At 42.1% G+C, this 21,593-nt stretch overlaps 1 protein-coding gene across 1 annotated transcript in view; it reads left to right on the forward strand.

Annotated features, from left to right (window-relative positions):
- Positions 1-18,416, forward strand: part of SLC5A5 (solute carrier family 5 member 5) — a 38,481-nt gene extending 20,065 nt beyond the window's left edge. Inside the window, exons 9-16 of the mRNA XM_083158297.1 lie at positions 6,840-6,928; positions 7,022-7,134; positions 11,141-11,211; positions 11,292-11,378; positions 14,046-14,239; positions 15,500-15,603; positions 15,918-16,015; positions 16,893-18,416. Coding sequence (XP_083014423.1) covers positions 6,840-6,928; positions 7,022-7,134; positions 11,141-11,211; positions 11,292-11,378; positions 14,046-14,239; positions 15,500-15,603; positions 15,918-16,015; positions 16,893-17,093 — 957 coding nt within the window. The 3' untranslated portion in view covers positions 17,094-18,416. The remainder of the gene's footprint in view (positions 1-6,839; positions 6,929-7,021; positions 7,135-11,140; positions 11,212-11,291; positions 11,379-14,045; positions 14,240-15,499; positions 15,604-15,917; positions 16,016-16,892) is intronic.
- The last annotated feature ends 3,177 nt before the right edge of the window (positions 18,417-21,593 follow it).

Genomic DNA, 21,593 nt, shown 5'->3' on the forward strand with positions numbered 1-21,593 from the left:
ACATGACTTGCTGCATGTATTTTGGGAGCTCCTGGCTCAGGTGTGAGTCTGGGTGTCTAACTTCAGTGTCTGTTATCAGTAGAGACAGGATTATATGCATTTGCATATTTGCAGTGTGCAGGCTGGGGCAATATGTGCGCAGTGTGGGGAACCTTGGATGTATGCTATGTCTGACACTGCTCTAGGCTTCCAATCCATGTTGATAAAAGTCAGTCAGGGCGGATGCCGTCATGAAGCTCATGAACCTTTGCCTGCCCCTGGCCTGGAACTTTACACCAAGAGACAGAGTTCTGCAGCAGAGGAGGAGGGCAGCAGGGTTGTGAAATCACATGGCGCAGAGAAAATGCTGTGTCACAGTGAGTATGCGGCGCAGGGAGGAAGCCTTCCACTGCGCCGCCCTCACACGTTATGCTGACATTTGATCCTGCAGATGAGGGTCCATGTAGTTGATGCAAGAAGATGTTTGGACGCTGCAGTCTGCTGTAGCAGCCAGCATCCTGACATCTGCAGATGCTGTGGGCCTATTTTTTATGTTTATTTGCAACTACTTGTATGCTGATTTTTAAATAAATAAGTAAAAAATTACTTTTTTTATTATTTAATGTAGCATATTTTAACACTTTTCATGCATATTTTAAGTATTTTTCATGCATATTTGCATGCATATTTCAAGCTTTTTTTGTTGCATATAATCCTGTCTCTAGTTATCAGAGTGGCAAGCTGAATTTGGGTTTCTGTTGGACTTGATTGTGTGGGGATGTATACTCCTACTAGGATAATAGAGGAAATTTCCAGCGGGGAGTAAAAAGGTTTGCATTTGATGGTTTGAGTCTCTAGTTAGGGGCTGCATAACTTGCCCAGGGACTTTATGTCGGTGCACCACCTGTCGTTTATGTAGATGCCCCCTCCTTATGCCGGAGAGCTCTTTGTCGTGGTCGGCCCTGAAGAGGCGGAAGCCTGACAGAGTCACTGAGGATTCGGCGATATGGTCTTCCAGACAGGTTTCTGTAAAGCATAGGATGGAGGATCTTGCGTCTTATATTAGCAGAGACAAATCATCCATCTTGTTCGCAAGAGATCTGGTGTTTGATAGCAGGATTGCTGGGAGGGCAGATCTATGGCCTCTGCCTTTCCACCTGACAGTGACTCCAGCCCATCAGCCCCTCTTGCGGTTACTGTGCCATTTGACCATGCCGGACTTCCGTGCTGGCTGGGGGAGGTATATCCCCTCTGGTCGGTCAGCTGTGTTTTAGGTGGGCATTTTTCTGGAGGGAACTATTGGGGGACCCAACTTCGTTCCTGCTGCATGGAGTTGTGTCCTCACTGCAGTACAACCTGGGGGGCTTGTCGCAGTGACGGGAAGCATGCCTTCCGGTGTCAGGGCCGATGGGTTCTGTGGACATCGCAGCTCTGGCTGCTGGCAGGCTAGAACTCACCTGGGCCAGGGGTTGGTGCTGCAGCCAGGCCCGGTGTAGCTCTGCTGCCGCAGGGTGCAGGGGGAACCACACTCCTGTGGGGGGGACTGGCACTGGCAGGGCCATGGCTGCTGGTGGGCCAGGGCTAGGCCAGAACACTCCTGGGCCAGGGGTGGGTGCTGTGCTAGACCCAGTGGGGCACTGCTGCTGCAGGGTGCAGGGGGAACCTCTCCCCCTGTAGGGGGTACTGGAACTGGTACTGGTGGGGGCCATGGCTAGGCTGGCATTTTGCATGGAGCCGCTACAGGGGCCTTGCAGGGGAGAAGCCTCCTCACCTTTTGTTCTGGAGGGCTCATTGCCAGGGGCACTGCCAGGAGTCAGGTTGCCAGCTGCATGGCCATCTAATCCAGGTCGCTGAGTAGCAGGCATGCCTGCCGCACAGTTGCGCCAGCGTGACCTCATCCAGTTGTCCAGGGACCCGAGGAGATGCCACTGCTGGCGGAGACGTCCGCTGTGCCACAGCCTGAGCGGAAAGCTACGTAGCGTCGCCTGGGGGGACCAGTCCACTGAGCCTTTTGCCGCTCCCATCGGCACCTTCACCATCTGCCGCTCAAGCCTTTGGTGGTCACCACTGTGCATGTGCTCCATTCTCCCCACAAAGGGACTTCAGGGCTTTGAGGGCCGCAGTTCTTGCTGTGCTGCCCACCTACTGCTCCAGGCTGTGGATGGGGGTAAGCGCCGGGGAGCACCATCTCAGAATGGCTTCCCAGGGGTACTGGGTGGTCTTGGGAAGGTAGCGTGGATCGACGGAGACAGGGGGGTAACAGGGAAAAAGCTTGTGCTGCATGTGTCTGAGGCAGCCCTCAGCAGCGCCATCTTGAATGTGCCTCTACCCTCTAATGGACTAATAAATGAATTTGAGCAGCATGCCATTTTTGTGTATCACTGTTCTGAGAGGCATATTGGAGGCCATGCTGGTTCTTGTGCCATTTGGAGGATCTTGGCGTGCTTTCGGGTGAATTAGCTCTCAAAGATAGATTTATAGAAATCTATAAATGTATGTGTTATTATCATGTAGCAATTTACAAACATATCCTGTGGTGTTTAGGACCACCATGAAGTAGCTGGGTATCTGGATGGCTTACAGAAAATGTCTAGGTCAGGCATATCCAAACTTTGGCCCTCCAGCTGTTGAGAAACCCCATCATGCCTTGCCACAGATTTGCTATTAGGGAATGCTAAAACTATGGCAAGGCATGCTGGGATGTGTAGTTTCACAACAGCTGGAGGGCCACAGTTTAGACATGCCTAGTCTAGGTCGACAGTCAATAGGTCAACACCATATGGTCAACATGGTCAAAGGTCAACACTGTCAATAGGTTGACAAGCCAATGTTTGACACTTGAAAAGGTCAATATGAATTTCTCATGAATTTCTTTTTGGGACCTCTTCATACTTTACCATCCACGTGGACTCATATGAGAATGGTGAAGTGTGTCGAGCACAGTGGTAGCAGAGCGCAGCACCTATCCCAAATCATAGTGAGTTAAGCGAGGGGGCGTGGCACACTAATTGTTGATGTACATACTCAGGTATCAACAATGACACAGAAAAAGAAAAACATGAAGCACAGACCTTTTCTGTGTCAACCTTTTTCCAGTGTCAACCTTATGACTGTTGATCTTTTGGGGTCAACCTATTGACTGTCTTTCCACTTTTATGTTTTTTCAAAGTTTGATACATCCCCTAAATTAATGACCTATCCCATATCCTCCAGGTATTGGTCTGCTATATTATCATATGTCTCAAAGCTCAATTGTCTCAGTTGCACAGTCAGGTGCTGTGGTAACACACCACACTGCTTCACTGTACAAAGCATTGGTTAGACCTCACATTGAATATTGAGTACAATTCTGGGCCCCACACTATAAAAAGGACATCATAGAATTAGAAAAAAATCCAAAGAAGAGCAACAAAGTTAAGTAGGGGAATGGAGAATTTAAGCTATGAGGAGAGATTGAGAAAATTGTGACTATTTACACTAGAGAAGAGATGTTTAATGGGGAACCTGCTCAACATCTACAAATATATCAGGGGCCAATATAAGGAACTGTCAAACACCCTTTTTACTGCTAGAAAGGAATCTAGGACACGAGGGCACAAGTTTAGATTAGAAGAAAAAAATGTTGTTCCCTTAGAAGAAAAAAATTCTTTACGGTCAGAGCAGTCAAACTTTGGAACAATCTTTTCTGGAGAAGTGGTGTCAGCAGAGACTATAAATACGTTCAAAGGTTGGATAAACATTTATTGGTTAAAAGAAGGAGCAGCAGAACACGAGGACATGCACTGAAACTAGAGGGAGGAAGATTCAGGGGACATTTGAGGAAGAATTACTTCATATAAAGAGTAGTAGATAAGTGGAATAGCCTCCCATCAGAGGTGGTAGAGGCAAATACAGTAGTACAATTTAAAGATGCTTGGGATAGGCATATTGATATCCTTACAAAAAAATAAGGATTAATATGGTTTGAGGTAACGTTTAAAAAAGGGGCAGACTAGATGGGCCAAGTGGTTCTTAAATTGTATGTTTCTATGTTTCTATTAAAAACATCCATGGGTACAAATAGTAATCATAATCTGTCTTTAAAAAGTTCACAACATACTATATGACGGCAGATAAGAACCACCTGGCACATCTAGTCTGCCCCTTTTTTAAACATGTTGCCTCAAACCATATTGATCCTTATTTTTTTGTAAGGATATCAATAAGCATGTTTAAATTGTACTACTGCATTTGCCTCTACCACCTCTGATGGGAGGCTATTCCACTTATCTACTACTCTTTCAGTGAAGTAAGAGTAGTAGATAAGCTATTAAAACCTAGGTTGAACTAGATGGACGCAAGTTTTTATTCAGCCTTACCTACTATGTAACTATGTAACTATGCTTCGCTACAAGAGGGTGGTATGAAAAGGTCGACCTGAGTTTTTCTTTTTTTATTATTATTTTTTTTTTTTTCAAACTGTACCATCCACGTAGACTGGGAATGGTAAAGTGGCCCAAAACATGGCGAGCGAAGGGTACTGTACCATGCGAGGGGAGGCAGTACACTAATTGCAGGTCCACGTACTCTGGTGTCAAAATTGACATCAAAGAAGTGAAAAACTCATGTCAACCTTTTCACATGTGCCAATCTTTTGTCAGTGTCAACCTTGTGCAGGTTGACCTTTTACTGTCGACCTAGACATTGCCTGGGAGCTTTACCACACCCCAAAAGGGTACAAGCATAACACTCTACAGAAAATGCTAGTAAAGACAGGAATTGCAGAGAATAACTGTTGGTACTTGTGTATTATAACGGCGCCCGATTTCATCCAAATCGCATCCGATATCGCATCCGATTTATCGGCCGATTTGCGGCCGATTTTCAGCCGATTTTGGGCCGATTTGATCTGCGATGCGATTTTGCGTCCGATTTGCGCCCGATTTTCGGCCGATTTTTTGCCGATTTTTGGCCATTTCCTGATGGTACTATGCGATGGTATGCGATGTGATTTTCGGGAAAATGCCCCTGATTGTACAATTAAAGGTACTTGTTTCCTAGCACGGCCACAATCTGGAGTAATCGTGTCCCTTAATTAAGGGACACGATTACCCCCGATGGACCCGATTTCTTTTGAAATCAGGTCCATTTTGCCGGCTAGGATACAATATCGGGGGCATCGCGTCGGTCGGGACCATTAACATTGGTCCCGACGCGACCGACGCGATGCCCCCGATATTTCCATAGGCTTCAATGTTAAAAAATATTTTAACATTGAAATCTTGTCGGGAAAGTTAAAATATCGGGGGCATCGCGTCGGTCGGGACCATTAACATTGGTCCCGACGCGATGCGACGCGATGCCCCCGATTTTTGCATAGGCTTCAATGTTAAAATATTTTTTAACATTGAAATGGTGAAAAATTGTGAAAAAATTTGAAATGGGCCAATATGACCCATTTCACATTATAGATGTCCCCGTCGTCACCCCACGATAGACGCCAACCCGAAGCGTGGCGAGCGCAGCGAGCCCGCGAGGGGCGGCGGTACGCGTCCTCCGACCTTTTCATGCCCTACTATCCACTAGGGCGTGGAGTGAGAATATAATAGTGTGGCGAGCGCAGCGAGCCACCGAGCCCGAAGCGTGGCGAGCGCAGCGAGCCCCGCGAGGGGACGCGGATACCTTCACAGTTATACGCGTCCCCTTGCGGGCTTCACAGGTGTCCGTGGCGACGCGGACACCTGTGAAGCCCGCGAAGGGACGCGTTTACCTGTGAAGGTATCCGTGTCCCAGGGACCCAATTTACATTGGATTCAATGAAAAAAATCGGGTCCAAAATCGGTCGGTCGCGTCGATCGCATCGCATGCGACCAAATCGCATGCGATGCGATCGACCCGATTTTTCCGACACGACCACCCCGATCTAAATCGGTGTGGCCGTGCTAGGAAACAAGTACCCAATTAAATATCGCATAGCAACGCATGCCAGCAAGTGGCATGCGATGCGATGTGATTCGCAATGTTAAATGCACCCCCATTGTTAACGCCACCCCCACTATCAACGCCAACCCGAAGCGTGGCGAGCGCAGCGAGCCTGCGAGGGGCGGCGTTACGCGTCCTCCGACCTTTTCATACCCCCACTATCCACGTCGGCGTGGAGTTGATTTCAGATAGTGTGGCGAGCGCAGCGAGCCACCGAGCCCGAAGCGTGGCGAGCGCAGCGAGCCCCGCGAGGGGCCGCGGATTACTTTACATGTATTCCGCGTCCCCTCGCGGGGCTCGCTGCGCTCGCCACGCTTCGGGCTCGGCGGCTCGCTGCGCTCGCCACACTATCTAAAATCAACTCCACGCCAACGTGGATAGTGGGGGTATGAAAAGGTCGGAGGACGCGTACCGCCGCCCCTCGCGGGCTCGCTACGCTTCGGGTTGGCGTTGATAGTGGGGGTGGCGTTAACAATGGCGGTACATTTAACATTGTAAGCACCCATCAGGGTGATTGTACAATTAGAAATCGAATCGCTTCACATGCATCGCATGGCATGCATCACATGCCACTATATTGCATGCGATGCACTACGATGGTATTCGGGGGTGTGCAAGGTGTGCAATAATGGAACAGCATGCAAATTGGCTGAAAAATCGGTCGAAAATCGGCCGAAAATCGGCCGAAAATCGGCCGCAAAATCGGCCGCAAAATCGCATCCGATTTTTCCATGCGATTTGCGGCCGATTTGCGGCCGATTTTCGGCCGATTTCGTGGGCGCCGTCAAAATACACAAGTACCTAACTGTTTCTTTTAATGAGTCCCAGTTTTAGAAACGGGAAAAACCTTGCAATATGGAAAAGTTATTTATGATCCACTCTGCCATGTTCTCTTATAGTACATCCCATATATGGTGTTGGAGATATTTGAATTTTATCCAGGTGTCCCTGGGCTCTTCCTTGCTTGTGCATACAGCGGAACCCTCAGGTAAAGTGCATTATCAATATTATAACACATACATTTAATGCTGCTTTGTACGTTTCCTACATCATTTGCTGTTGTTTTGTTTTGTCCCTCCAGCACAGCATCTACAAGTATCAATGCCATGGCTGCTGTGACAGTTGAGGACCTTATTAAGCCAAATATGCCAAACATTGCTGTGAAGAAGTTGATATTAATTTCAAAGGGTCTTTGTAAGTGTCTTAAAATAACCTACCAGTGCTATTTTGTGAACTGAGGGTGCAGGGGAATCATGCAACATAACACCCACATGAATAGTGCTGTTGTTGGAATTGGATCCATGTGTGTCAATGCTGTGCTATAACAATGCTAAAGGGTTCTGATCAACACATATACGATCAGAATGTCAACAATCAAAATGTCGTGCAAGCAAGATTAACACATTCTCAGAGGTCTCAGTCTCTGTTAATCATGTTAATAATCTGTTAATCTGTTAATCATCAAAGTAGCCAACAATAAGGCAGTGTCTTGCAAAATAAACATTTATGCCATGATTTAATATATAGTAGTGAGTTTGTGTGTCTGTAGGTCAGATGTTTTAATGGACTGGAGTTATACACCTCTAAAAAATGTGCTAATCTTGCTTATGGGTGAAGTGCTGTGAATGACAATTGTGACTGCACTAATATTAACAATTGCTTTGTGAATGACATTATTTTACAATACATCTGTTTGCCATGCATATATATTTCACTGAATCTAGGGATCATTAATTGGTTTAACACTAATCTGCTGTCTAAAACAACCATTGCAACAGGTAATTTGTCACTAGGGAGTGGACATCACTACGGGACAGTGTGGACGTACTATAGCCACATGTTACATGGGGGTATAACGCTCCCAGCTTTGCCTCTTTATGGAGGGAAATCAAGAATGATGCACTGAGTCTCTCCCCTCGCAAGATCTCACTCCTCTTCCAGGATCTCCAATACAGCCTGAAGAAGGCAGATGCCACTGCCAGGGACAGTAATGTTCCTGCTGTGGTGTATGGGCACCAACAGCAGCCATTGATATCGCTAGGGATGGTCAGTGCTACAGACTATTCATACTGCCCCGCACATAGCTATGCTGTCTTGTAGATCGCATTGTCGATAATGGCAGGGCAGCATACATGGGGTATCAGTACAGATAACAGGGCTGAAACAGCTTCTCCCCCTTAACAAATTTCATACATCTACTTCTATGTGTTTTGTGGCTCAATTAAAAAAAAAATGAGCAATCGATTCTGCTCCTCGTAAATATTGTGGGTGCCGGATAACCTCCGGACAGTCGGGAATCCAACAGTCAATAGACCGACTGACTGAGTAGTCCATGACTCCCATGCGGGAATAGAACCTGTGGCGAGCATAGCGAGCCTCCAAGTCTACAGAATGGTGAGGGCAGTGATCCTGCAAGGGACTCATTTGCGCTGGCCCCTGGGATTTTGACCATCGGAATCCCGACTGTCGAACCTCCATACCACAACCGAATATTGTATATCCTACAGATTTTAGTTAGTAAAGAGAATCTATGAATGAATACAATGTTGCTGCTTTAATTTAATATTAAAATTATTTAAGGATTCTGTGAGCACATTAATGCGACTTACTAAAAATGTGATGAAGGGAGTGGGAGCTGATAATGCTGGGTATTCTTTTGCTGCCGGAGGGGCTATTTCTACTGGGGGAGTGAGAGAGAGATATTTTACAATGAGGGCCTATAGACAGGGCAGCCGAGAGGAATGCTGGGCCCCGGTAAAATTTGGGGGCATGGCCTAAGTGTGGGAGGTGTGGCCACTTCCCACACTTAGGCCACACCCCCAAAATGTTTAGAGGAGGGTGAAAGAAAACTCTTAAAACTCTAAACTCAGCAGCAGCACACACCTACAGCATGTGCTTGGCTGACAGTAGGCTCAGCATGAGCTCACACGCTGTCAGTGAGATGCTCATGCTGAGCCTGATATCAGCACAGCACATGCTGTAGAAGTATGTGCTGCTGTTGCTACCTGAATAGGTGAGTTTTCAGTGCCCGTTTGAAGCTTTGCAAGGTCGGGGAGAGTCTAATGGAGTGAGGGAGTGCATTCCACTGAAGGGGTGCAGCACGGGCAATGACCTGTACTCTAGCATGGAAAGCAGTGATCAGGATGGAGGAGAGACGACAGTCGTCGGCCGACCATAGAGGGTGGGAGGGTGTATGAATGGAGATGAGGTTAGAGATATATGGAGCAATGGGATTAGAGATGGCCCTGTATGTGAGTGTGAGGTGTTTGAAGAGGATTCTGTAGGGGAATGTGAGCCAGTGCAGATTTTGTTGAAGGGGAGTGGCAGAATTAGAGCGGCAGGAGAGGAAGATAAGCCTGGCTGCAGAGTTTAGGACAGATTGGAGAGGAGCCAGTTGGGATGGAGCGAGGCCGGTGAGGAGAGCATTGCAGTAGTTGAGACCAGTGAGTGGAAGATAAGCTTAGTTGCACTCTGTGAGAGAAAAGGCCTGATGCGAGCAATGTTGCGTAACTGGAACCGGCAAGAATGGGCCAGGGCTTGGATGTGGGGTGCAAAGGAGAGGGAGGAGTCGAGAGTGACACCCAGGCAACGGAGTTGGGGTTAGTACCTGCTCCACCCCCTCTCGGCTGCCCTGCCTATAGACACAGAGGTGCATGGGGTTTACTCCCTAAGTAGATTTTGTTTTTGTTACTTTTTTTATATATTTTTAAATATACATTTTAAACTTTATTAAATAAAAAACTTAGATATTTTCTGGCCTATTTTGGGGTAAAAATTTTAGCCTATTTTGGGGTAAAAACTGTTAGTTAATTGGTTAAGTTTTTCCAACTACTGCAATGTATGTATTCTACTGCATCATCAACACATAATAAACAATGTACTCAAAATAAATTTTAATTATGTTTTTAGATTCATTTTTATGAACTACTTTCATTTAAATAATGAGCAGTGCCGCACCCAGTGTTGAAATGTGCACATGAATGAACAAGTGTTTACTGGAAATGGTGCAATGCTCTGATGTGATGAGGCTCATGTAGTGCTTCGTAGTATCGTCTACTAAAGTATAGAACTGTGCCAAGTATACCAGATTGTCTGTAAAGAACACACATACAGTATACTGTAGTCCAGGGCTCCTGTGTGTAGATATTTTATATTTTTTACATTGTCAGATAATTTATTAAAATATACCATTCAAAGGAAACATTTGTTTGTAAACTAAATGCAGGATAGCACAGATGTTAAATAAAACATGTCACTAAAATGTCTTTAAATCATTTTTAGTTACATTTTTAGTTTCAATTGTATGGCATGTCCTTATAGAGGTGCCACATATATTCTAATCCAAATTATAAGATGAATCCATTTTAAAAGTGATTTGATTAAGTGATATATTATAGATCACTGATGTATGAAAGTCGTGAACGTCATTTAGATTTTAATGCATTTTGCACCCTGAACAAAACTAACATATATTATTGTTAAAGATATATCTTGATAATATTAGTAGCAAATGCAAGTTGCACCACCCTCCCTGTTTGTACACAATATAATGTTAATATGTGTCATATACACAAGAGAATAGTGTTATCCATACATTCAAAAAATCTAATTTTCCATATAAAATGTAATGTAAAAACAAACAGTCCACTGTTTACAAATTTAAAAACAATTGGAGTTTTCTTTTTCACAGTATTTCAAATGGAAATGACAAATAATACCCCTTTCAGACTTGTGACCAGGGAAATCGCTGACTATAGCAAGCCAGCAATTACCAGGTCTCAGCCAAACTCTGGCAAAGAGCAGGGTCCGGAATCGGAGAACTCGTCCCAGTTAGTTTGCTTCCAGACATACAGAAAGCCCAGGATTTTCATGTATGTGTGAAAGGTTTATAAATAAGTAACCCTAAAAAGATGAAGTGAAGAGCAGGTTAGGTCCATATGCAAATAGCCACCCTAAATAGTTCTACTGTGTCACATACTTTCACACCAGGCATCCAATACTCATAAAAAATCCTAAAAAGCATATTTGGATATACATCCAAGTCTCATTAGGTTGCATTGCCATGGGGCATACTACACATACAAAGCACATCTAATACATACAGCTAATGCATTGAAAGTTTACAAGAAGCTGTTTATCTAAATAGACATGCATATAATACAGGTTTACATGGGTGACAGATTGCTTTTCTCTTCCACAGCTCTGGCTTTTGGGTGTGCGTGTATAGTAGTAGCTGCCTTATCATCATTTCTCGGTGGTGGCGTGCTTCAGGTACTGTAGTGCACTGTGGGAAAATATTGTGCATATCTGTAGCTAATAGCCTGCTAATTGTTTGTTTCTCTCTTGCATAGGGCTCCTTAAGTATAATGGGAGTGCTCAGCGGCCCACTGCTTGGAGCATTTATGCTGGGAATGCTTACCACTTCTTGCAACACTACTGTAGGTCTATATTCCCTATACTGTACTTAGTTTAATTTCACATAGTTTGGCATAAGAAATATTTTGAATGTACAGTACATGTTACTCTGTCTACTGTAGGTAATAACTACATAACTATTAAGGGGTAAGTTTACAGATGGAGCAGCTCTATCGCCACTCGTCGCTGTGCACCATCTGCCAGAAGGGGGCACGCACGCATAAGAAGCACATGTGCCCTGTTCTGAAGGAGCCTGCTGCCGCCCTTTGCTGGCTCCCCGCTGCTCCCCCATCTAGCCCGTAGCATCTTGCAGCCCCCACTCCATGAAGCGGAGACGGCCAGGGAATCCGCTCCCCGCCACCATGCTGACAAGACGTGCGAGCATGTAAGATGGAGCGCCTCTCGGCCAGCCTGCACCAGCTCAGGGAATCTGGCTATTCACTGAGCTGGCTGAGAGGCGCTCCATCTGTACTAAAGCTTCTAAAAATATGAAAAGGTGATGTCACCCATAGCAACTAATCAGATTCTGTCTATCATTTTCTTGGATGTAATAGGGAAATGATAGACAGAATCTGATTGGTTGCTATTCATTTAATTTCATTTTTAGAAGCTTTAGTAAGTTTACCCTTAACCCTTCGCAGTCCACATTTTTTTTTTGCATTTCAATCAGTCTAGGTTAAATGATTAAATTAATTGTCATTTTTTTTAAATTCAAAAATGGTCTACATTAAATGCTGAACGATGTTAATGTTCTTATTTTAAAGTGGCTCACCATTGGATCTGCTACTAGCGCTAGGGCTGTTGAGCCTGACTAGACGTTGGACTTGAAAGGGTTAAGCACCTGTCACAAGTAATATGTATATATAAATCTGTGCCCCCTTTCTCTGTCTAGTACAGTACATCATGCTAAAATGACTTATTATTAAGTATAATGAGTTATTATTAAACTTCATCTATAACACTAAATGTATGTGATCATTCCAAGACAATTTGATTATATCATTGTTGAATATATGGAATATAAAATAAACTTATGCACATGGTTCTGTGAATGCCCCGTATAGAAATACTCTTCTCCCTCTTGTTAATATTTATAGCTGCCAGAAAATGCCTAACATTATAGTGATATCTAAAGAGAGGAACTAATTAGCCTATATACAATATTGACATAATGTTACTATATATAGGGTGAAATGGTGAGAGAATCAGAAAGTGAGAGATTTGGTAAGAAATCTCCAGGTTTTTTTAAAGCGGCAATTACTTATTCTTCAAAATCAAACTGATTTTGCAGTGTAAATGATTGCCGCTTAAAAAAACCCCGAAGATTTCTTACCAAATCTCTCACTTTCTGATTCTCTCACCCTATTATATTTCCCCCAGTATGTGCAGTTTATTAACATATCTGTCATGTGTAGAGATGTTTAAAACATCTTAACAGGTTCTGCAGTTGAAAGTATTCTGCTTGATGGTTACAAACATGTGGCCAGTCAATAAACTTAAATCTAAATATTGTATGAGATTTGATAATATGCAGTTTGCAACGCTTTAAGGTTCATATTTAAATTGTCCGTAGTAATAAGTTATTTCTCCAATGCTAAGGTATTTTGAAACCACAATACAGAATTATAGAATTTTTGTTGGATCCTCTTCCTTACTCAGTAATGAGTCATTTACAATTAAAAATAGACTATTACATGTCACACATTGGGCGAGATGTAATAAAGTCCGAGATCAACTCTGACTTTTTTTTAAAGGGGCCATTGCCCTTTTAAAAAAGTCCAAGTTTGGCTGGCATCAAGCATAGCTGCCAAACTGAGACTTCATTACATTCCACCTACTATAATGGAGTTCCAGCAATTTATATGATAGACACACACAAAAATGTATTTGCTTCACCACTTACAGACATACTGTAAGTATTATAATGGCATAATATTCGATCTTAAAAATAGGAAGATGTGTATATGAAAACAATAGGAGCAGCCAATAAATATAAAGCATAAAATAGTATAAAATGGCTTACTAATATTGTAGCTGAAATGTGTTTTGCATACATGTCTGCAAAAAGTGTTGAGATTCAAATAAAAAAATGGATAGATGACAAAATTGGATACCCATTTTTGGACCCTAATACTACATGGTGCAATTTCAGGTGAATGCTAAACCTATATGTAATATGATCTAGACCAGGGGTCTTCAAACTATTTTCTCTGGGACCCCATCAGAAAATAAAAATAATTACAGGACCCCAGTAAGTTACTGCAGAAGGTCATCACATCACATGTAGTCAGCAGACAGCACAAACATGGCAACACAAGTGATGGGAGGAGTCTAACATAACAGACAATTCAACGGATATTTCAGACTCCTTGAATCACTGACTGAGATTAGAAAAGTCATCAGCCTGATGGTCAGCAGCATGGAGTCGTGGGGTCAGGACCCACAGTTTGAGAACCACTGATCTAGACTGATGTAAATAATTGTGGTATAGAAAAAATCAATAAATAGAGCCCATTTTATTTATAAAGTTAAGATGATACATTTATGTCTTGTTTGATTCTTAAGTATTATTGGTAAATAAAGAAAACCCTATTACTGTAGATGGCTTTTGCTTTTCAATGCTGAACTTTGTAACCAAACTGTACATGAATGTTCTGTGCATGTTCTGATTACCTATTTCCTGTCCTCAGGGGGTGTTTTCAGGTCTGGCTGTCGGCTTTTGCCTGTCTCTTTGGATAGCTGTTGGAGGTACCCTTTACCCACCAACCCCAGAAATAATGGGAATGCTGCCCATCTATGCAGACCTCTGTCCTCTTTATAACTCTAGCGAAGGATTGATATATGGCCCACCTCCTCCACTAAATGTAACTGTTCCTCTAGACAGGTAAGAGATACATTAACAGCATCAGCACCTTCAATAAATTCAATCGGAAGGAAGCAATGCAAATCTTGCCAATGCATATAAGGCAAAGATGGGCAAGAGAAGTCTATACGATACATTTTATAGCATTCAGATCATTCAGAATTTATTACATATAATGTATTATAAGAAGACAAGGCACCTAAAATTTAGTGCAAATTATATAGGAAAATAATATTTTTGTTCTCATTCAAACCATTTGAAAATCTGGTTTTAAAATCTATTCTATATCTTTAATGATAGATGCAAACTATTATTGGAGAAAAAGAAAAAAGTTTCTGCATTTCTTAGATAAACCACTGTCTTTGGATCTAATTTGCAATAAAGATACTTTGTGAAGCAACTCCTATAAAACGAATCATAGCCACTCACAATAAATAAATAAACTTGATTACATTTTACATTTTGTAACAATTTTATTTTAATTTACATTACCATTCAAAAGCTTGGGGTCACTTAGAAATGTCCTTATTATTTAAAGAAAAGCAGTTTTTAATGAACATTAAATTAATCATAAATACACTCTATACATTGTTAGTGTGGTAATTGACTATACTAGCTGCAATCGTCTGGTTTTAATGGAATATTTACATAGGTGTATAGAAGCCCATTTCCAGCAACCATCACTCCAATATTCAATTGATACAATGTGTTCGCTAATTGAGTTAGAAGACTAATGGGTGATTAGAAAACCCTTTTGCAATTATGTTAGCACAGCTGAAAATGGGTTTGCTCATTAGAGAAGCTATAAAACTGGCCTTTCTTTGAGCTAGTTGAGTATCTGGAGCACCACATTTGTGGGATCGATTATACTCTTAAAATAGCCAGAAAAATAGAACTTTCATGTGAAACTCAACAGTATATTATTGTTCTTCGAAATGAAGGCTTTTTCATGTGAGAAATTGCAAAGAAGCTGAACATTTCCTACAATGGTGTGTACTACTCCCTTCAGAGAACTGCACAAACAGGCTCTAACCAGAGTAGAAAGAGAAGTGTGAGGCCCCGGTGCACAACTGAGCAAGAAGACAAGTACATTAGAGTCTCTAGTTTGAGAAATAGACACCATACCAGGCAGCTTCATTAAATGGTACCCGCAAACTGCCAGTGTCAATGTTAACAGTGAAGAGGTGACTCTGGGTTGCTGCCCAGTATTAAAATAGATGCAGCGTTAACTTCTAGTTATGTTGGCTAAATATGTGTTTTTGTTTTTTTTATCTTGCACAGACCAAGAATTGCTGATGAGTTCTACTCTTTGTCCTACCTGTATTATGGAACAATTGGAACCTTTAGTACATTTATAAGTGGAATTATCATCAGCCAATTTACAGGTAACACAACATTTAATCTATGGAATGAACACAGCATTTGATATAAATACAAGTGTAAATTTACTAAATGTCAATTTGAATCAATTTTAAATCAATCTAAAACAATCTAAATCAATGTGTTTCAGGGGCTAAATTGCTCATTAACATTTAAAAACCGCTGTTAAAAATTATCTGTTAGTAAACATGTGTTTTAGTTCATGAAACTCAATATCAATGTAGATTGATTTTAATTTATGTAAATCGACCTTTGGTAAATTCAACCTACACTCTGGTTAAAGGGGGGAAAAAAGATGAATTTGCTCCCTGTTATGCAGGTCCTACTAAAAGAGGAACACTACCTCCAGGATTGATTTGGTGGGAATCAGTAACATCAACTACTTTGAAATCAGAGGAGAAAGTAGGAAATGAGAAGGTTTGTGTTTGTTATTTTTTGACAACTTACTAAACTGAGAACAGACATACAGATAGTGGTAGATGCTCAATTAGTTCAGTAATATTAGGTGCATGAGGGAGGGGTTAAATACTGAGTAAGTAAACAAGACATTTTTTCCCTCAGCACACTGAGTAGTATTAGTAACCAATCTTGAACACTACATGATAATAGAATTCAGAGATATTGGTTACATATACCTGCTTCCAGCTATCCTACTCTGCTGGTATCCCCAGCTTTCAGCTATCCAGCTAACCTGCACTGCTGGTATTCCCAGCTTCCAGCTATCCTGCACCGCTGGTATCCCCAGCTTTCAGCTATCCTGCACTGCTGGTATCCCCAGCTTCCAGCTATCCTGCACTGCTGATATAGCCAGCTTCCAGCTACCCAGCTAACCTGCATTGCTAGTATCCCCAGCTTCCAGCTATCCTACTCTGCTGTTATCCCCAGCTTCCAGCTATCCAGCTAGCCTGCACTGCTGGTATCCCCAGCTTCCAGCTATCATGCACTGCTGGTATCCCCAGCTTTCAGCTATCCTGCACTGCTGGTATCCCCAGCTTCAAGCTATCCTGCACTGCTGGTATTCTCAGCTTCCAGCTAACCTGCACTGCTGGTATCCCCAGCTTCCAGCTATCCTACTCTGCTGGTATCCCCAGCTTCCAGCTACAGTATCTGGCTATCCTGCACTGCTGGTTTCCCCAGCTTTCAGCTATCCTGCACTGCTGGTATAGCCAGCTTCCAGCTATCCAGCTACAATTATTTTAAACATTTAAACCAGACTGTTTGAATTGCAAATAAAAATAAAAATTGGACTGCAAAAGGTAAAAATGCAAAACTGACTGATTAACTGTAACTCTAGGAATCTCAAGCAGTAGACAAGATGGGCATTCATAACTCTACACTTGAACTTAACCAAAACTTCTTGAAATCGGAGAAAAATGACTTGATGTCAAATCCTGACCAAAGCAGTTTCCCGGAGAAGGACGTGAAGACTGTTCCAGAGAAAACAGGCACTACATTTTGGTCTAAAGACAAGCTTAGCAGAGATTCTTACATATAGAGATCATCCTCAGAGTGAGGATGGAATGCATCAATTATGTTGACAGTGACACAGAGGATGCAAAACATACAAAGTGCACAAGAGATATTACAAAGCATATACCAAAGGAGCACATAATGGTTTTCTGCCTTTTTTAAATCCCCCATTCAGTCTATGTAAGTCTATAGTTTCTCTATCCCCTATCTGCCACTCCTCCATAACCAATAGCTGATTGATCAAAAGTCACAATCATGAGATTGCAGCATGTCATCGGTTGTCTCTCACACATTTGACCTCATCCTCTTCATAAGTTGGCAAACTGAACTGATTTGCTGGTTTGTATTTCAGAACCAATAGTGATTCGGTCAACTGGAGGTTCTGGTTTGGGGTGTGGAGACCATACACTACCTAAAGTTTATGATTGTGTTTCTACAATGTTTTAACAGATTATGGAGAAAACATAAACAGGAAAAATCCACCATGGAAAAGTCTTTTAGACTATAGACTATTGTATGCATAATTGGTGCTTTTTGGATGTATTTAGGTTGCAATTGTAACAACATCTAATTGCGTCTAGCCAAGATTTAAAGTTCTGCTTTCTTTCTACACTAAGGGGTCAATCCTATTACCTGTGGATGATTCGTGAATCATAGCAACGCCGGGCGCACTTTATGGCGGCCTGTATTCACTTAAAAGTATTCAAACCTCCATAGTGGTGTGAGCACTTTTAAGCGAATTCCGCCCTGCGAAGGGCACTCGAACGGCAACTCGCACCATTCAGCGATAATAGGATCGACCCCTAAGTTGTCATTGCCTTTTCTTACACTATTTGTTTAGGTTAGCTACTATTTTTGTAATATCTCTAAATGTATGTTTGCATGTCATGTTTAAAACCTGTTGTCAACACCTCTTTCACATCAAGTACAGTTTATTTAAATGCATCTTTTTTTGTTATACTGTCCCAGTCAGTGTCACACTCTGCCACTGTTAACCTTTCTATTGTCATTTGTCATTGTGACTCTTAGCGACTCTTATTACTGCCAAAGTACTGTAATTTTCTTTCAGTGGGAACTGTGTTACTACCGAAAAATTCTATCCCTCGCATCATTCTAATTTTTACTAGTGATCAATTCACGTTCTCTTTGTTTACTGATCATTAAAGACACATTATAAAGCTGTAAAAGCAAACCCGTAATGCAAACTCTACTTTTTTTTTTAATATATATATTTTATTTATAATTTTCATATGAATTTCTAAAATACACAGTACACACATATCCAAATATAATAATTGGTATTAAACAAAAGTTAACCAAAGCATTAATGGTATCTCTAAGCTGCGGTTTGTATTTATCAGATATCTGGCTCTGATAGTAATAGAAAATAAATCAGTGTCATGCTATATCTGGGAGTTCACTACTGTAATATCCCAGCTCTACACTGAAATTAGAGGTGCCAGTGATCGAAGTATGGCCTACAGATATCTAATCAGAGACTCTCATAGAGAGAAAAAAAAAGAAAAACAAGAAAAAAAAACGAACAACCAACCAACCAGAATAAATCTATAAATAGGACATTTGTATGCGTACTAGCCCATATTAAAATACTTTAATATTTAATAAAGAAAGACAGATAAGAAAAAAAAAGAGAAAAGGAAAAGCAAAAAGAAAAAGAATAACAATAATACTAAAAGAGAGACCGAGTACGGGTAAGAATGGATTGATATAAGTGAGTGAAAGCCAAACAATGGCTCCTTTCAAATGGTCATAGTACATATATTGACTAATTTAAAAGGTCTGAAAAACCGTTTGGAGTGAGTCTGTTGGGAGTCGAGTTGTTAAATATAAACCAGGGACCCCATATAGATAGGAATTTATAGGATGTATCATGTATATGCTGATATTCGCTCCATGGCTGCCACATACAGTAGGAGCAAGTTTCATCTTTGCTCCTTTGGCCATGGCTAGCCATGGCTATTCTATTGTTCTCAGCTGCAATACGTATTGTATTGTAGCTGAGAACAATAGAATAGCCATGGCTAGCCATGGACAAAGGAGCAAAGATGAAACTTGCTCCTACTGTACCAGATTTTATTCAGTATTTGTTGAAATGGTGGCGGATCTTCATCTTTCCACTGATTGGCGATTAAGCATCTTGCCGCATTTAGAATGTGGTTCGCCAGTTTGTCTGAGATTTTATCTAGTCCATCTATGTGGCAGCCAAGGAGAAAGGACCACGGGGACTTTATAACCTCTATTGAAAAGACCTGGGATATTAGTTGTGCTACTGTGTCCCAAAACCGGGCAATCTTGGGGCATGTCCACCAAATGTGGATAAAAGTTCCTTCCTCCCCGCATCCTCTCCAACATCGATCTGAGGCTGAGCTATACATTTTGAGTAACCGGGATGGAACCAAATACCACCTATAATAGATTTTGTATGCATTTTCCTTGATTGCTGAAGAAATAGAAGCTTTGGAGACCCTCTTGCGGATAGTCAACCATGAGTTCTCATTTGTTGGGTCTCCCAAGTCTCTAATCCATTGGATTTCATGTTTTAAGAGATCCGGGAGTTTAGTTAGTAATAAACTAGAATATAAGTCTGAGATTATCCCTTTTCGCACAGGACACTGGAGGCTAAGGGATTCAACCAGAGTAAGAGGTCTGGTGATTGTTGCAATGGGTAAGGAGTTAAAAAAAATGGCGTAGTTGGATATATGTAAAGCTGTTTACAGTTGGCAGATTGTACTTAGCACGGAGAGCCTCTAAGGATGCACACTTATTGGTATCCAGAAGGTCAGCGATTACTCTGATACCTCCCTTTGCCCAGGTTGCGAAGCGTTTAATATTATATCCTGGGGAGAAAGCGGGGTTGTCCCATAGGGGAGTAATAGGGGAGGGATAGGAGGTAGTATCCCAATGGGATTTACAGAAATCCCATATAGAGCATGTAAAGGCAATTATAGGGTGGGATCTAATAGATACTGGTCTATCTGAGGGAGCTAGCCCTAATATAGTGGACATTGAGGAGACATGTACAATTTTAGCCTCTATTGTAACCCATCTAGGAGCGTAAGATGTTGCAAACCATGCGATTGCTTGACTGAGATGGGTGGCGTAGTAATATAGGTTAATTTCTGGGAACCCGATTCCTCCGTTGCTAGTTGGAGGTTTAAGTCTCCATACAAATTGGACAAACCATTTATGCAATTGAGAAAGAGCCATTTTTGGTATCTGTACGGGGAGGGTTTGGAAGTGATATAGCAGACGCGGTAAAATATTCATTTTTAAAGCCACTATTCTCCCCAACCATGATATAATTAGGCCTCGCCAGCAGAATAGGTCTCTTTTAATATCTTTAAACAATGGGATATAGTTTGCTGCATACAGCTGGTCATATTGTTTTGTAATATATACCCCCAAATACTTGATTTTAGAAGAACGCCATGAGAATTTGTAGTTACGCTGGAAAAGATCTAGTGTTGTTGATGAAATATTGATTGCTAATGCCTCCGTTTTAGTAATATTTATCTTATAGTCCGAATACATACCATAAGTCTCCAGTGTCTGGAATAGATTAGGAAGGGAAATATGTGGGGACGTCAGGGTAAGCAATACGTCATCCGCAAACAAGGAGACCTTATATGCCTCTGAGTCCAGGGATACTCTGCCTATATCTTTGTTGAGGCGTATACATGCTGTGAGCGGTTTGATGACCATTGCAAAAATCAGGGGTGACAATGGGCACCCCTGTCTAGTACCATTTGTTATAGATAATGAGGTAGATGTCATCCCATTTACAGATATTTTGGCCGATGGAGAAGAGTATAAAGCCTGGACCCCACATAGAAAGTCTCCTTCTAGGCCGAATGTACGTAAAGTTTGAAGCATAAAAGGCCAGCTATTCCGGTCAAATGCTTTCTCCGCATCTAACGATAGTGCTATGGCCGGGGTTTGTGTACTATTTAGTGATTGTATTAAGCTGATCGCCCTTCTCGTATTGTCCCTGGCCTGTCTTCCCAGGACAAAGCCTACTTGATCGCCATGAATCAGATCGGGTAGTACGCGGTTAAGACGGTCAGCTAATATTTTTGCATATATCTTTATGTCTGTGTTCAGCAGAGATATAGGCCTATAGCTTGCACAGTTCAATGGGTCCTTCTCCTCTTTCAAGATAACTATTATCTTGGCCTCAAGTGACTCTGTAGAGAAGGATCTCTACTTTTTGGTATTACTGTATGTACCTATTTGTGTGAAAGTGTTTAATGTATACATAACTAATTAAGATAGTATAACTTCAGTGTGTGGGAATATTTGCTGCTTAGAAATCCCGGCATGCCTTGTTTACTGCAGGGTAATTGCTGGAGCGTGCCTCATATTTCACATTCAAAACGACATTTTGTAGTGTGTGGCAGAGCGATAGATGATGATGATGCCTTACAAAAGGGCCAGTTTTCATATTTCCTCAGAGGCAGGGCCGTAACTAGGGTGGTGCGGAGTGTGTGATCGCACACAGCCCTGC

The sequence above is a fragment of the Crinia signifera genome, chromosome 1, assembly GCF_055691185.1.
Source record: "Crinia signifera chromosome 1, ASM5569118v1, whole genome shotgun sequence".
NCBI classification, from domain to species: Eukaryota; Metazoa; Chordata; class Amphibia; order Anura; family Myobatrachidae; genus Crinia; species Crinia signifera.